This window comes from Biomphalaria glabrata, chromosome 6, assembly GCF_947242115.1.
Source record: "Biomphalaria glabrata chromosome 6, xgBioGlab47.1, whole genome shotgun sequence".
Lineage (NCBI taxonomy): Eukaryota > Metazoa > Mollusca > Gastropoda > Planorbidae > Biomphalaria > Biomphalaria glabrata.
Genome location: NC_074716.1, coordinates 17,781,478 through 17,798,654, shown reverse-complemented (window position 1 = coordinate 17,798,654; position 17,177 = coordinate 17,781,478). Strand labels below are relative to the sequence as shown.

General features: G+C 32.6%; 1 protein-coding gene across 4 annotated transcripts in view; it reads right to left on the bottom strand.

Moving 5' to 3' along the window:
- Positions 1-662: 662 nt before the first annotated feature.
- The window catches only part of LOC106058702 (unconventional myosin-VI-like), a 53,207-nt gene continuing 36,692 nt past the window's right edge, over positions 663-17,177 (bottom strand). For all 4 annotated transcript variants that reach the window (XM_013216184.2, XM_013216183.2, XM_013216185.2 and 1 more), the window contains exons 9-30: positions 16,496-16,576; positions 14,809-14,992; positions 13,881-14,025; positions 12,827-12,984; positions 12,465-12,556; positions 12,133-12,333; positions 11,913-12,008; positions 11,245-11,436; positions 10,925-11,018; positions 10,531-10,661; positions 9,775-9,982; positions 9,353-9,443; positions 9,111-9,261; positions 8,487-8,627; positions 7,385-7,461; positions 6,707-6,785; positions 6,457-6,506; positions 6,057-6,164; positions 5,676-5,779; positions 5,345-5,476; positions 3,923-4,123; positions 663-3,257 (exon numbers count right to left, since the gene is read on the bottom strand). In XM_013216184.2, the coding sequence (XP_013071638.1) occupies positions 3,067-3,257; positions 3,923-4,123; positions 5,345-5,476; positions 5,676-5,779; positions 6,057-6,164; positions 6,457-6,506; positions 6,707-6,785; positions 7,385-7,461; positions 8,487-8,627; positions 9,111-9,261; positions 9,353-9,443; positions 9,775-9,982; positions 10,531-10,661; positions 10,925-11,018; positions 11,245-11,436; positions 11,913-12,008; positions 12,133-12,333; positions 12,465-12,556; positions 12,827-12,984; positions 13,881-14,025; positions 14,809-14,992; positions 16,496-16,576 (2,907 nt within the window). In that variant the 3' untranslated portion in view covers positions 663-3,066. The remainder of the gene's footprint in view (positions 3,258-3,922; positions 4,124-5,344; positions 5,477-5,675; positions 5,780-6,056; positions 6,165-6,456; positions 6,507-6,706; positions 6,786-7,384; positions 7,462-8,486; positions 8,628-9,110; positions 9,262-9,352; positions 9,444-9,774; positions 9,983-10,530; positions 10,662-10,924; positions 11,019-11,244; positions 11,437-11,912; positions 12,009-12,132; positions 12,334-12,464; positions 12,557-12,826; positions 12,985-13,880; positions 14,026-14,808; positions 14,993-16,495; positions 16,577-17,177) is intronic.

Sequence of the window (17,177 nt, the reverse complement as noted above, 5' to 3'; positions counted from 1 at the left end):
CCTAATATAATTTGTGTTAAAACATATCTTTAGTAGGGACAATTATACAGGCTCTTGTATAACATTTCTTTCAAGTTTAATTATCATCACTTTGAAATACATGAAACCATATATTACCTTCATATAGCAGATGGATATTGTCAACCTGTTGCAGAGATTTAGGCAGAAGTCCATTGACTAAGAAGAACAGCTTGGTGGGGGGCCACCAGAGTAAGTTGGTGAGGGGTCAGTGGTCTATAACCAGATCAAGTTGGTGGAGGGTCAGTGGTCTATAACCAGATCAAGTTGGGTGGGTCAGTGGTCTATAACCAGATCAAGTTGGGCTTGGATTGAATTCTTCAAAAGATAAATTGTAAGATTGACAGCGAGGATAAAGTTGTGCAATGTTGCATGCTAAGGAATTAATCCCTAGGCTCCTTCTGTATGTTACAGTTTAAAGTTTTCAGTACAATCAAAATATATTACTTCTAGCACTCTAGCAGCTAAATGGTTATGTTTTGAAAATATGTGACAATATTCTGTTTCTACTGGACTCATTAGAGCTTAAATGACAAATATTTTATCCATGCAGCTAGTTCACAGAGGACATCCTTACAGTTCTCAAGAATGACTCTCTGAACATAAGATAATGTAAATGAGTTAGAATGAAGAAAACAAACATATTGTATTGTCCAAACAAGTTTTTATTAATTTGTGTATAGTGGTCATAACTTCCTACAACACAAAGAGTTGAGGCCTAGCAGCCTTTCAATGGATAAGGCAGCATTGAACCAAATACAAAAGTTAGCAACACCCATCACATGAACACTACAATAGCAAAATGTCTTGTTCACAACAACAAAAGATTGGCAGACACAACATCTAAATAAATAGTGGGGGTATCAAAATAACTGGTTTGTACGACTGAAAATGAAACTAGAACTGATGGTCAAGTCAAGTGGAATGTGGTTTAATTGGCATATTATTACTTGTATAGAGTGGCATCAATATATCTAAGTCAATTCATAATTGTTAACAAGGCAGCACATGCTGTTCAAAAGTCTACAAAATATGTTCACCATCTGCTGAATTAAATGAGACAAACTGATGGCTTTAAAACTAGTCTATAACAACATCATTGTTACATAGTCAAATGTAGCCCAAGGGTCCAGTTTTTCTTTTATCAGTGGTTTCAACAACACTAAAATAACACAGTGCTATGTGGTACAATGACTAACAAAGCATTTATAACAAGTGATAATAGAGCTGAGAACACTTAGAAACACTACACATGTTTCTATCATCAGCACTGTGTGACCTTAGAACAGAGACTATTATCCCTACTGTCCTCAGAAGGCACCATGTTTGGTTGTTCAAGTTCTTGCATGGAATGTATCAAAGGCAAAAGATGTAAGCAGAAGTAGAAGAGGAACAAATTTTACAATCATTTGTAATAAGCATAAAAACACACATCAGTGGATTTTAACAGTTCAAAGAATAGTCAAACTACAAGATCTAATTAGGTCACAATTTTTGTTTAGAAATTGCATTTATGACAACTCTTTATAATATTGTGCCCAACGAAGGTCATGAGAATTTTTTAAAAGTTATTTCGTTGATGTAGTTAGTTAGAAACCATAAACCAGCCTGAACAAAATGGTTGCTGTATCTTCATATCAAATTACGTTTTAATAAAATTTTTAAATAATAAAAGACAGTTATTGTTTAACATCAATTACAAACAACTTTTTAAAAAAATCCTCTAACTTGATCAGGTCAGTCCTAGCTATCACAAATGGCAGTTATTGTTTGACATCAGTTACAAACAACTTAAAAAAAAATCTTCTAACTTGATGTGGTTACATAGGTCAGTACTAGCTATCACAAATGACAGTTGGTCACACCTCACAGCCACACAATAGAATCACAATTACAGAGACTAACTAATACATCAGTCTAGAAACATAATTGCTGGTAGGTCTTATACCAAACTTGGTTAAATATATTTTTTAAAAAAGTTTTCAAGATTAGTAGAGAAATGTTTCCTTTTCTTAGCCTACATAATGTCAGAGACATCAGCCCACTTATCAGAAACTTAATAAATCCTACACATTGGCAGCATTGCTCTATTTGTGGTCTAGTTCACATTCATATAAAATGTGTTGATCATTTTTTTTACTGTACAGACAAAATCAGACTTATATAAATATAAAATAATGGCTTGGTAATTTGTATTGAGCTATTTTCCCAGAATTCATTGTGCACAATTAAGTGTTCAAGTAGATAGCAAGCATTAATCAAACAAACTGTCTAGGTGATACAAAACATTGACAGCCAAAGAATGTAAATAAAGGAAAAGAAACTTCTTGTCAGTAATAAAGCCTATTATGCTACAAAAAGATAATTAAATAATTAAGAGCCATGAATGTTTTATAGAATAAAAAAAAAGAATAAATCACATGAACACACTGTTTTCTCAAGTAAAAACTAGTTCAATTATAAATGTAGAATCACAGTCTTTATATGAACAGGTAGAAATCTCTTGAACAGAGTGATAATTAAAGGCTATCAAATATAATTAAAGCATGTAATTATTTTTTTTATCAAATTTGTTAAAATGTCAGAAATAGTGTACATTAAAATCTAGGTAAAAAAGTAACACGTGTAAATGAAATACAAAGACAAGAAACTTCTGAGATCATCAAATGATTTGGTTTCTAGGTTTGCAACATAACATCTGTTCAATTGATTGATACAGTGTGGAACTGTATTTAATGAAAATACTTTAAAATTATACAAAAGTAAAATAATGTGGTTTCATTATAGTTAGAATTTAAATAAGTTTTGCACTGTGGCTAGAATAATTATTGTGAGACTTGAATGTTACGAGAACATCTAATTTATCATCCAGTGGACACAATACACACTTTAACAACAGGAAAATAAAATAAGTTGGCAATATGCTTCCAATGTCTACTTATTTTCTTTGTTCTAAAACAACAACAAAAGGACAGAAACTTAAAGTGACAAATAAAAACCTAAGTGTAGTTAAAGCACATACAATGAAACACTTAACAGTTCAACCCTCTACTTAGTTATACCCAGCTTCTTCTGTAGGAACTTTGAGGACACTTTCTTGGCGTTGGCCTTCAAGACATTCTGACCTCCATGCTTGTTCCACTCTTCCTCAAACTCATTCTCTAATATCTCTGCCCCTTTCTTCTGGGTCAGGCCAGTCTCTTCCAGGGCTAACTCACACATCTGTAAATCATCCACACCTGGAACCACATACAATGTATAGATTTACATTTTCTTTTTTTACAATAAAAACAAATAGTTTTGAAGGTTGTCATGGCCAGGGGGTGTCAATGGGGATAAACTATGTCTATAACATACTCCTAAATGGCATGCATCACAAATAGCCTCTGACAACTAAGTCCAGCACCTGGCCTGCAGCATGTGGCTTAGATACTAAGCCTGGCGAAACTGCTCTAACAGGTGAAGGGGTGAAGGTGGATACCTAGCGCCATAAATTTCAAAATTATTACTCTTATAAATTAATGATCAAAGGACCTGTTAAATGAATGTCTCTAGTTAAGATCCTGATGATGATTGCGGATAATCTGAAATTCATGAGATTTTGTTAGGTATCTAGTTTTTGGAAAATGTAAAAATGGTTAGACATTGTAGTAGTCACATAACACAATTTTTGAGTGTTGCCCACAGATGATTAGAAAAATTAAACAAATGACATCAAGATCTTGAAATATGTAATCAAATGATATTTTTAAAAGTTAGCTCTAATGTTCTAGCATTGAAAAATGACATTAAAATACTTTGAGATCAACTTCTGATTTAGAATTTAAGAACAATGTTTTTTGTTTTTTTTACAGAATGGGTGAACAACAAAAGTTAAGCTATGTTCAGTGTAAATAGCTCTAACCTGCTAACAAAAGAATTGGAGTTTTCTCTGGATAAATCTCCATCTGTCTAGCAATCCACTGTCCATCAAAATGGGCATACCACATGCCATGTTTTGTTTCCTCACGATACTCATCAGATGGCCGAGCAAAAGGAATCCTAAAGAAACGCTGGGCAGCATTGTCCTTGGACACTCCTCTGGTAGGAACAATAGGAGCTTCAGCTGCTCAAATTGAAAATATGTCAATAATATGAATATAATGATGTGTGGGTTAATTAGAGCAAGGATACACTACAAACATTGAGTTCTTTTATTCACGTGTGTTGTTTTTGTTGTAGAGTTTTTCAATTATAGCTACTTAATGATGGGAGAAAGCTACTAGAAATGACAACAGCCTAACTCTTTTAACTAAGAAAGAAGAAAATCCTGCTATTGATTGCAATCAAAGAAAATTTCTTCATTCACAATTTGACTAAAAATACAATTTTTACCAAGAAAGAAATATTAATAAGCTAAACTAGAATAACTAGAGTTTAAAATTGTACAAAAATGAAGTAGCTTTAAATAACATCAGGGTCTACTACTGTTGCAGGTCAAATAAAAAAAAAAAAAACCAGCTTTCCTTAGAATGAGCATGGGGAACAAAAAATATGTTGGCTAGCTAATTTATCTCCCTTTGACTCTTCAACAAGTTGGCTAGCCAATTTATCTCCCTCTGACTCTTCAACAAGTTGGCTAGCCAATTAATCTCCCTTTGACTCTTCAACAAGTTGGCTAGCCAATTAATCTCCCTTTGACTCTTCAACAAGTTGGCTAGCTAATTAATCTCCCTTTGACTCTTCCCTCTTGTAAATGTATAACCTATCACTTTATATCAAACCTATATATAAGTTTCTGATAAAAAAATATGAATGTTTATAATAAATAATTAAATGGTGGAATATACATAAGATGTCAAGTAACTTGAGTCAGACAAATGAATGCACCATAAAACAAAAGCAACCCATCAACATAAAGCCTTTGTACAAATATAAAATTATATAATAGTAACTGTCACTTTGTTACTGGAAATAGATTACTGTGTTTGCTTTACAATCTATCATGCTAGCAAACAATGCGAGACTGAAATTAGAGTATAGGGGCTCATTTTGTGAAAAAAAATATTGTGAGAATTCTCAAGGTTCAACGAAAGCCAACAACTCAGAGAATGCAAATGTATATGCATATCTATCGGCTAGGTATTGTGCTAATCACATGCTTTCACTTTGCTTCCCATCTCAACTTTGCTGGTATGTGACCTTTTTCCACCTCCCCTTATGGCTCATTCATTTTTGTCTAAAACTTCCTGCACAGTGGGAGTGAGAAACCTGGAATGTCCAGAAATGTGGTGATCAGTAAATGTTTCTTTCTGAAATAGTTGCGATGAAAACCAAGTTGACCTACCATTAGCTTCCACTGAGTGGGGGGCCCTCTGGTCTCCCTTGTCTGTCCTCTTCTTATTTTTCGTTTTCCATGCATGGTAGACTTTCAGACGACGGTGGAACTCTTCACGACAAGCATCCAATAACTCCAGATCTAAACAAACCATTATAGAAAAATGTGCTACTTGTATTTAATTCTTAAACAACAAAAAAAATAATAGGTATTTCAGCTAGTTATTTTTCTTTCTTTTAACTAGAAAACAAATTGATTATTATCTTGTGTGGTTGAGGAGAGTACATCAGGATTTGGTTCCTACAGAAAGAATTTGCTACAAGACAATGACACAACTTACCACAAGAAGTATTGATGGCATCTCTGAGTTCAGCATACTTCCATTTAGTCAAATCAAACTTTTTCAAAGCAGCTGCTTGTCTAGCCTGAACAACAGAAGCAGCCCTGAAAGTGTTTAATGAAAGATGTAGCAATGAAAAAAAACTTGAGTCAGAATTTCATTTGAAAATTTTCACAATTTCTTTTTTGGCCTAAATTTTAACAATATATATTGAAATCAAAAAAGTAATAAACAGTGTAAAATGGTTCAATGATTAAACAACAGTAGGTATGAAATCCTATAACGATTCATCAGACTAAAGGATAGGAGAAAATGATAATGCAGTAGTTTAATTAAAACTGGTTTCTCAATGCTGACAAACTGAATGGTAAATTTGCTTACCTGGGCAGTGGTGGAGGTAATGTGATGTCCTCTACTGCATTCTGATCCTCTGCAGCTAAACGTAGGGCCAGTTCTCTGTCTCGGTGTTCCTGGTTCAGCAAAGCTTGTCTGCAAACAGACCACATTTAGTATTACAAGGCAAGGTGAGAAAAGATGATGTGGAGACATAAGTGAGGGAAGACAAATGGGAGAAAGAGTACACAGCAGGAGATCAAGACAAGATGCAGGTATTACAATTTTAGCGTTACTATAATAGAGTTTAAATTAAGTCTAAATCAAAGTTTTAACAAATGTATCAGAATATGTTAAACAAATCAGAACAGCTAAATGTGAAGACAATAAAATCTATTGAATTCCAAAAATAAAATTGTAATAGAAGCTTAAAAATCCCACAACTGACCTCTTGGCATTTTCTTTAGACTGTTCATCCAATTGTTTCTGTAAAGCTTCCTAAAGAACAAAGCACAAAATATTCAATGTTACACTTGACAACAGATTCAAATGTAGAATAGTTGTAAATTTTACAAATTCTGAATGACAAATTAGTTGTCTAAAAGATATTAATGCCATTTACAAGATATTGTCGAAAAGTTTGTTTCTAAATGATATCATTGTTTCAAACATATCACTTGTCTATATAACAATCTTACAGCAGCTTTTTTATCTTCTGCTTCTTGTTTCTTTCTAGCTTCCTCTTCTTTCTGTCTCTTTCTTTCTAACTCGGCTTTTCTGTGGCACAAACACATGAAAATGATCCATTTATTATTATAATCAGACTAACGAAAAACTGACAGATATACAAAATATTAATACTCTGCAATGCCATTTCCATTGTATATTTGATGACATATTCTGAGATTTCTGTGCGGCTTTTGGTCCATACCTTATGGTGGCATGTCTGAAATTTACTATGGAGACAAAATGATGAGCTACTCTCTATAAGCACTAGAATAGATAGACAACTCTTTCTTTTTCGATAGTAAACTTAATTCCTTTCCTCAAATTTAAGAAATAATTTTATTACAATGATTTTATCTATTTTTTTTTAAATTTTTAAGTTCTTTTTATTTTGTAATTCAATTTTGACATATTTACATATTCATAGATAAACATTAATTTATTTAATGGCATGAATAGAAATATAGATACTTATGTAAATGTATTAATTCTAAAAAAGATAAGTTGGAATTGTATGTGAATGCATGATCTCATATTGAAATGTGTTGTTGTTTTTTTATAATTAATAGTTAAACAAAGACAATAATCATTTACTGTCACTAAGACAACTATAAAATTTAGTGAAAAGTTTAATTCCTAGAAAAACATACAATTTTCTTTGCTCTTCTTCTTCTATGCGTTTTCTCTCCTCCTCCTCTCTCTTCTTTCTTTCCAACTCCATTTGTTCCTGGTGAAGAATAATGTCATATAAATAAAAATAAACAAGGTTACAAAAGACAGTTTGTGTGGAAACACAAACTCAAAATCGGCACCCGAAAAGGTCCATCCAGGCAGGCTTCAATATTTTCAGAAAGAACATGCAAATGAAATTATATCAAAGACAAATGAGAAATAAGAATGGAGAAAGAAGGTTGACAGATCTTGTGTAGTGCCCCAACGATCCCGCAGATCAAAGGATAGGTGAAAGTAAATGTAAAGTTAGATGTGAACCTGGCCTAACTAGTTCCCTTTTTAGACCTTGTGGTCTATAGGACAGATGATGTAAAGTTCATCTGTTTTTGTGGCCTACAATTAGCGAGGGTGCCATGTAGCCAGCACAACGACCAACGGCCTATACTTTTCCCCAACTAATGTCAGGTACCCATTAGAGCTGAGTGGACTCAGAGGCGCCCAAAGATTCCAAAGTTGAAAATCCCAGTCTTCACCAGGATTTGAACCCGGACCCCCAGTTCGGAAGCCAAGCGCTTTACCGCTCAGCCACCGTGCCTCCCCTGGCCTAATGATGTCTTATAATTGATCCAATTGTTTTGAAAATGCTCAATCTCTTATTCGAATCATCAAAAAAAAAATAAAATAAATTTCCGCAATAAAAAAAATTTTCATAAAAATAAAGTTTATAAGATTACTATTCATTTTAAATTAGTTCTAACTTATAATGCATACTAATTAGCCTTTTCTCTTTAAAAAACTGCTTGCATAACTGATTTTAAAAATTAGATTTTTCGCTTTCAGAAAAAAAAAAAGTAGCCGTTGCATCAGAACTTTGAATGGTCTAAAATATTGTGATGTCAGATTTTCAATATCTTTTCTAGTTTACGAGATCTAAACGGGACGGACGGACAGACATTTCGCACAAAACTATTAGTGTCTTTTCCCCTTTCGGGGGCCGCTAAAAAACCCACATGAAACTAACGTAGAGCAGAAGAAATAATGAGAAACAAAGTGATTACAAATAGTTTCATGAGCACAGACCTGAATTTTTCTAATTCTTTCTTGTTCCTCTTTACTCTTCTGATCCTCCAGACGTTTGTGCAAGTCTTTCAGCAGAGTGTCCATGTTGGCAGCCAGTGTGTTGGTCATTCTCAACATTTCCTCTCTCTTCATATCTGTAGTCTGTAGGACAGGAAACAGTGGTACACAAATACAATGACTTGATGAAGTGTACACTTTGTGCATTAAAAATGTTGAAATGAAATGGCAGAAAAAATTAATTACTTCATAAGCAGCGAATAACTAGTGTTCAATTCTACGCTAGGACTGTGATCGATTGCACACATCTTAGCCCATAAATAAAACATTGTCATTAAAAAAATATTGTATGTTAACACTTGAAGAACTTTACATGCTGTGTTTATATAACTGAATCTAAAAAACCAAAACCAATATTCTAAGAATTAATTAACTGCTTTCTAAACTAAACCTTTCAATAGATTCTAAGTATGAAATAACTCAGTGGAAGCTTCAATAATATACAGGTCTCATAATACTCTACTTAGACATTCAACAAGAAAAAAACTCTCTTCTAAAGCTTCTTTTGAAATGAAGTTAACCAGGTGTATATATATCTATCTAGAAAATTTAAAACAAGTAGCATACCCTAATCTTCTTGATAAAGTCTTCCTGGCTATTTTCAAGATCTTTAATAGCTTTCACTGCCTGTTCTTTGTCTTTCTTTAACTGAGAAACTATTTGATCCATCAGAGTGCGCTGAGTCTGGAAAGATTTCACTTTTTGGATTGTTTCATACCTGTGTAGACAAAAATGTAAGGGTTTACAAAAACATTGAATGAAACAACAAAAGTAATATTAAAAATGTATACATTTCAAGCAAAGCTTACTTTGGTTTAAACTTGCGTGCACATCGCCACATGCGGACATGAGACTGAATCATAATAAACTTGGCAGCACGATAATGAATCTTGTTTTTCACTGACAGGAAAATAGAATAATGACAAAAAATTATACATTTTAATTAGGAAATAATTTTTATGCTTTTAAACCATGATTTATATAGCCATCTGGGATTGTAAAAAGTTTTTCAGGGTTACAAATCTACCTCAAATATCAATAAGGATACACTCCTTCTAAGCTAAAATTATCTATAGAATATAGTTGAAATAAAAACTAAAGGTGTTTTCAGCTCCATCTATAAATTATATTAAATTTAATCTATTATAATAGAAAATTGGAATTTTATTTCTAACTAAAAAAAAAAATAGAAGTTGAAAAGTAAAAAAAAAAAAACACAACACACACATACATTTAATGACAGACAATGAGCACCACTGAGCTTTCTTCCAGCGAGACTGAAGCAGCCATTTCTTCACTTTCTTCACCAACTCTGCTAAATTCTCTGGGTCACTCTTCATGATCTGATCAAACTCAGCAAACTTGCCAGGCCGAAAGAAGACTTTGGTCAGACCAAACTTGAAATCTTTATCATTCAACCCAAGAGCTTTGAACAGAGACTGAAAGAGAACAGGTCAATATTAAAAGAACATAAACAAATAGAAAATAACTGGTCAAAAATATGACTAATTTACAAGAATATCAGAAATGAATTGCATGTATAGTTAAATGAGCAAACGAAACCAAAGTTAGTTACTAATTTAAAAAGTAAGGGAAGAAAAAAAATAAAATTTCAGGTTCTAGTAGTAAAAAAAGTGCCGCTGGCCTTGGACTGGGTTTGCTCAAAAGGCAAATGGTAATGTATAAAGAATAAGTTGCCTGAACTGGCCAGGTAAGGGCTTGACTTAACTTTCCATGACATCCATTTATAAATTTAAAAGGATGACAAGATAAACATTAGCAAGTATAAGATGCATTCATTTTTGTTTGTTTGGAATATTTTGATGTCAAGGGAAAAAAAACATCAAAGAACAGTTTATTACTAAGACAAGTCCTACCTTACAAAATAATCTAGGATCTAGCCTAACAGTTTATTCCTAAGACCTGTCTTAACTTACAAAACTATCTAGGATCTAGCCTAACAGTTTACAATTAAGACCTGTCCTACCTTACAAAACAATCTAGGATCTAGCCGAGACAATTCTGGAGGCAAATACTTCTTGTACATGTTATACAGCTCAGAGAACTGTGTACGTGATGGGTAGCCTTGTTGCATGAGGTCAAGCACAGACACCATACCTGGAACAGGTACAAATATTTATGGGACATTGTCCAATAACATGCATAATTTAAGCTCACAAGAATCACTGAACTAGATATTTAAGTGGTAGAGCAGTAAAAAAAAAAAAAAAGAGTTAATGATGTAGTTACTGAAACTTAGAAGGTCAGGTATTTGTTTTATATAAAAATAAAACATAAAGTTAACCTTCAGTAACAAAATACAAGTATAACTTTAGTAATACATTACAAGTATAACTTAAGTATTATGTTTCTTGATATACCTGCACATTGGAGCTGGCTAAGAATGTTGGAGCCTTCAAACATATGGTCAACCATTTTAGCATTGGGCTTAATGCAGCGGATAAAATTGGTTCCCTGAATTGCAAAAAGTTACAAAATGTATGAACTAAAGAAAACATTTTGTGGTTATGACCTAGATATTTTCAAAGTGGATTAAGTGTTACTGTGCCAGTTCTATTCAATCTTGAACTAAACCAAACAATATACAAGCAGAGGATCTCAATTAGTCTTATAAATGAAAAATCTTCCTTCGAAAGAGAAGATAAAGTAATGAGAGAAAGAGACAAAGTGCAGCACTAACTGTGGTCTTGAGTTTGTCCATCAGTACGCCAAGCTGCTTCCTGAACTTTGAACCCACACTAATGAAGTTCAGCTTTCCAGCTGTGGATTCAGTGTCCACAAATAACTTCTTCAACAATGGATTCTTGGCATCCTGGATGAGGAACTCTAGAGAAGAGTGGAGGGCATCATTGTTTTTCTCAATGAACTGGGTCTAAGAAAAAAAACAAAAACAAAAATGAACTAAAAGGCAAATGTAACTGTATTTTCTATACACCTAAATATTTCTTTCATTCATAGTTTTAATGATGTGTTGACCTGAATAAGGGAAATGTTCAGTTCACTACTCACACAAATTTAAACTAATAAGTTCTTTAATTCATTATTTTATTTCTGCTAAATTATCATCAGAGCCTTGCCATATAATAAAGATCCACATCTAATTTAATTATTATCTTTACTAGCAGTTATAAGGAAAAAAATAGGTGGCAGGTTACAATTGCATTATTATTGTTAATTTACTTTTAAAAAAGACATATGTATAGCATTGTATCACATAAGCCTTCATGCCAAAATATGAAATATCTTTTAACATTTTTTCTGTTATAAGAAAAATGACTAAAATACATTAGGTTAAAAATAAATTGATTGAAAGAGTAAAATAGAGAATGATGAATCTCTTTCACTCACTGTATGATAACAAACAGCACCAGCAAAATGCCTGATCAGAAATCCTTCAGTGTCCCGAACATCTCTGTGACTCTTTAATTTAGATTTTCTTGGAACCTGTACAAACAAATCAAGTTTGATTTTTGCACAAAAATATGTACATATACACTAAATGTAAATTATTTTTAAAATAAAAAAAACATGCATTCTTTATTTCATTTCAATTGTTGTCTCAGCTTACACTCAGCCTGAAGTGATCTTTGTTGCGGCTGTGTACTTCACTGGTGAAGTGATCATACTTGGGGGTGGGTAACTTGCTCTCCTCATCCAGAAGATCAAAAATACCACAGCTCTTGGCCTCAATCAGCTCTATACAGTCCTGGTTGTCAGTCCATTCAATCTTCTTCACATTCAAACCTTCTTTGTCATAGAGTTGTTGCTCCTGAAATGTTGGGGGTTTCAACTTAGTTTTTAAACATTAAACACATTTCAATATTAAAAGCTACAACATGAAGCACCATTATTGCAATGTGCATCTAGTGGAACAGAAATGTTCCTGAAATTAACAATCACCTCCTTCAAAATCCTGTCATTGAAAAATTGTTGAAGCTTTTCATTGCAGTAGTTGATGCAAAATTGTTCAAAACTATTCACTTGAAAGTATTCTGAAACAAACAAGATATTATTTTAAAAAAACTTAGTTACTTTTACTTTCTTAAATGTTTGAAAATAAACTTTGCAAATAAAATGAAACAATATGGTTAACAGTTGTACCAAAAATAAAAACATGAGTAAATATGTTTAACTTAAGAAAGGTAAATCAATATAATTTATTAACAGAAACACTAATTATATATATATATATATATATATATATATATATATATATATATATATATATATAATGAATGAAAAATAATTCTTTCAGGACTGACCAAATCCAGCTATATCCAGCACACCGATGTAGCTAACAGAGGATCCAAATGGGATTGCCTTGTTGACCATATCAACGATGAAGTCAAACATTCTGGAGTAAACAGCCTTGGCAAGAGCATCTCTAGCACTAGTGGCCTCAGAGATTTTCAAGGGAACTCTAAAAAGACAAAAATATTTTTTTAGAAAAAAAAAAAATATTAACACCAGCAATATGAACAGTTTTCTTCATTTTAAGCTCAAAAGCTTTAGTTTACGAAAGGACAATGTTAAATTAGACCACTATCTCTATCTCTATTCATTACAATGGGTAGATGAAATTAAGCTTAAATGATAGAGTGCTGGCAAACAATCTGAAGGTTAGGAGTTTAGGTTTAAATAGAGGACATTTTATTTGGGACTTAATGACATTCCTGAATCAACCAGCTCTAATAGATACATGTGAAAGTAAAGTCAGTTGGTGTCGTCAGTCAGGTCAATTTCATAAACAGTTCAGTTGAAATAGATGAAAGTCAAGTTTTTGTTTTATCTTTAAATCTAACCAGAAAGTGTCATTAGAAAAATAAGTTCACTAGCAGCCTTTATGATCTTAGTTGTGATGGCTTCCTTCAGTCGTAGAATGACTATAGTTCACTTTTTCATATTACTGTGGAGTCCTATTCTGGAGAGACATTACCGTCCACATAAAACGTAGGTTAAGGTGGTATTCACTTTAGTAGTAGAGACGACAGACATTTTTTGTTTTGATATGCTTTTCTTCCAAAGAATAGTCCAATGCTTTTTCACTGTTCATAGTTTCTTGATTACCATCACTTTCCACATAGTGCGGTCTAAGGCTATGTCTTCACAACATCAATATCCACTGTGGTGAGGTCCCCATGGATTACATCCACATACCAGAGGCGGGGATGACCAGTTTTTCAAGAGCCTGTCACAAGTTGTCCATGACTTTTAGGGGTACAGTTGCTCTCCATGTGGTGAACATAACCAAGCCAAATTAAGGCGGCTTTGTATAAGGATTGTACAGTGCACCAAATAAACTGCTTGTGATCTTACTTGATAGCTGTTCCTTTAGAGCCTCCCCTTGTAGCCTGCATCACTCTGCTGATCAGAGAGTCCCTCAGCTCATCTTTGTCAACACACAATAATGAAGCAGCCATTTGGAGGGAGTCTTCAGCCCCCTTGGCAACTTTACATCCACCTAGTTAAGCATAAACAAAATGTATCAAAGGGACTTTAAATGAAACTTCATTTCAAAATAAATTGAAAAATGAAATAAAAAAAAATAAATATTTTTGTAATATAAGTTATTATTAAATTACAGTGAATCCTTAGCTAGCTAATGCTTTCAATAGCTAACATTTCAGATAACGACTAAAATTTTGTAAAAAAAATTTGCACCAGATACTGAATAAAATTTGGGTACCTATCAGCCTGACTATGACCAGCCAGTATCTCAGACCAAGCATCATTCATCTTTGAGACACAGTTACAATCATTTGTTCTAATGGAAGGGAATTCCCCTTCCAAGCAGTAATTCCACCCCCTTCCTAGCCACACCTCCACCCACCCATGCCATCACATCAATGTCTATTCTCATTTAAAAACAAAGCTATGTAGCCCAGGCTGGGATCCATTAAATATATTGCCAGTATTTCTTATGGGAACAATTGTTTCAGATATAGAACATTTCGGGTATCGACCAACTTTCCAGCATGGATTGTGGTAGTTAGCAGAGGTTCAACTGTATTCTTGTTATAAAATAGTAAATATTTGAAACAACATAGCCAGGTAGATATACTTTGAAATAATGAAGGCTTCACTGTTGTGCATGTGGGCTATAAGAAAAAAACTAAGTAGAAAAAACAAACAAACCTTAAAAGTGTTGGCCTAGTTTAAGCAAAAGTCTAAATTTTAAGTTACATCTATTTATTAATTAAACCGTGTGCTTGCTAATTTAAATGTAATTTATGTAAGTTTGTACCTTTGGCATCATCAGCATTGTCTTCAAAAGCTATGTTTCCAAGGTGCAAAATACCAGCTACTAAACCATAGATGCCCAGCCTATCAGCATCACTAAATCCTAAGTGTTTCATAGCCGCATCACAAACACCAAAATCCTGGACGTCGTCCAAAACTGGGTCACGTAGACTTCCCTGCTTTAAGTACTGGGAAACATTTTTCAAGCATGAGGATTCAATTTAAAAAAAAATTACTTTTGCTTTATAAATAATGTTTGCTTTTAGAACTGCAATTACACATTTTTATAAATGATAAACATATGAACAGGATACAAAGGACATTACAAAAGTTGAACAAAGAAACACTTTCATAGGAGACAAATAAAGCAGCAGCTGAAAGCTAGAATGACAAGAGTTGCATTAAAAACAAAACCTTATCTTTTTTAATGATAACATTTTGATTAAACTGATTTCATTAAAGTGATCAGGGTGAATTGTTTTTACATTTTATTCAATGTGCAAACAATTAATCTATTATTACTAGTATGGAAATGTGTTTTTTTTTGGTTTGAAAAACAACTATAACAATTTTGAAATACTGATACTCAGCAAATCATCATGAAATTAAAAAACTGGTTAAAAAAAATACAGTTGCTTTAAAATTATTGATTTCAAAATTAAATGAGAGAGGATAAGATAAAAAGAAATACCTAACAGAATCAACTTGTCAGAAGTGTGATACACAGCAATTTGAATAATGTCAACACATAATGCACTAATATATATATATTGATCACAACTAAAACCTGAACCAATGAACCTTAACAGTAGTCAATAAAAAAACCCTAACATCTAATAGAAAAAAATTGTACGCAACATTTAAAATAATCTTGAATTATAAAAAAAAATATCTGCTCTATTTCTCAAAGTAATTCATAATGTTAAAACATGACTGAAGTAGAGAGGTAGACATTAATAGTATGTCAGTGAATTGATTGCGTTGTAAAGAAATAGAGAGAGAGAGACATGCACCGCAGAGAGTAAATATAATAATAGTTATAAAACAAAATATGCAATATCTTTAACATTACCCTACATCATTGTCTACAAACTGCAAAACAGTGCAAAAACAAAATTATATTTACTTAACAACATTTTATTAGTAATTTAATTTTTAAATTCAATTTTAACAGTTTTTCTGTATGGATTCTCAAATATTTAATATGGCCTGAAGCCTAGGTTTAAGAGTTAAAAATAAACTTGAGATAATATTAAAAATACTAAGGATTTTCTATGTGCTAGACACTTAAGTGAGATCTCACACAAAAAAAAAACTTATTGGGTTTGTGCTGCTAGTAGTAAAAAAAAAATATTATTTATAGTTTAGTAAAACAATGCTGCTGTTGTTTTTTCAATATCAATTACCAGTTATATTTGTCAGTGACATTATATTTATAATGGGCTTTCCAATATTAGGATTATTTGATGATATCACATACAATGGTTCACCAAATATATAATGCAACCCAATTTGGCAGATATTTTGTGTTCATTTTGTATCAAAGCCCTGTACAGAATGTTAAAAAGAAATCACATTTTGTTTAATTTGGCAGATGGAGCCCTGCACCCTTCAAGAAGATATTGCATATTCTGTTGCATTTCTGTTCCTACTACTTGCTCCCCACCATTCTAATCTGTGCTGGTACTTACTAGTTGGCTCTTTCTGTTGTCAGCAAGGTTCTTCTCTGACTGCCTGTTACAGAAGTACTGCGTGTTGCCTTTTTTCAGGTACTAGTGACACATCAAAACATGAAACATCAAGCACAACATCAACAGTATTTATAGCTACGTGGCCTGGTGCATGCATTTTGGTGAAACAGTGTTTAGTGCCAATGTAGTGCTCAAACAGTGGATCATTTTCATATTTATATCAATTTATTCTTTTCATTTAAAAATAAATATATAAATGACAGTTGTTATTAATTTTAGATTACCAGAGAAATGAAAATTAAATCAGGATAAACAAAATAGGTCATTGTTTTGAATGACATTATGTAACTTTAAAAATTAAAAAAAAGACATCTCTTCAAAAGTTCTTTCTCTAAGTTAAAGCTAATTTAGAGAGAGTTTACTAAGTAAAGCCAGTCAACAAAACTGTCTACTGCCCATCACCAAGTACAAATCTAAACAACAACACAATGCTATCAATATGGAGTTCATCAACTGCAGTAAAAATATATATATATGATTCACAAATGTCGAACCTTTTTTTTAAATGGATTCCTCAACAAAAAGTAATTAAATAGGTAAAAAAGAAAACAAGATCAAGACTTAGATGATGTCACTAACACAAAAAGAAAAACAAATGAAGTACTCAAAAATAAGTTAAACA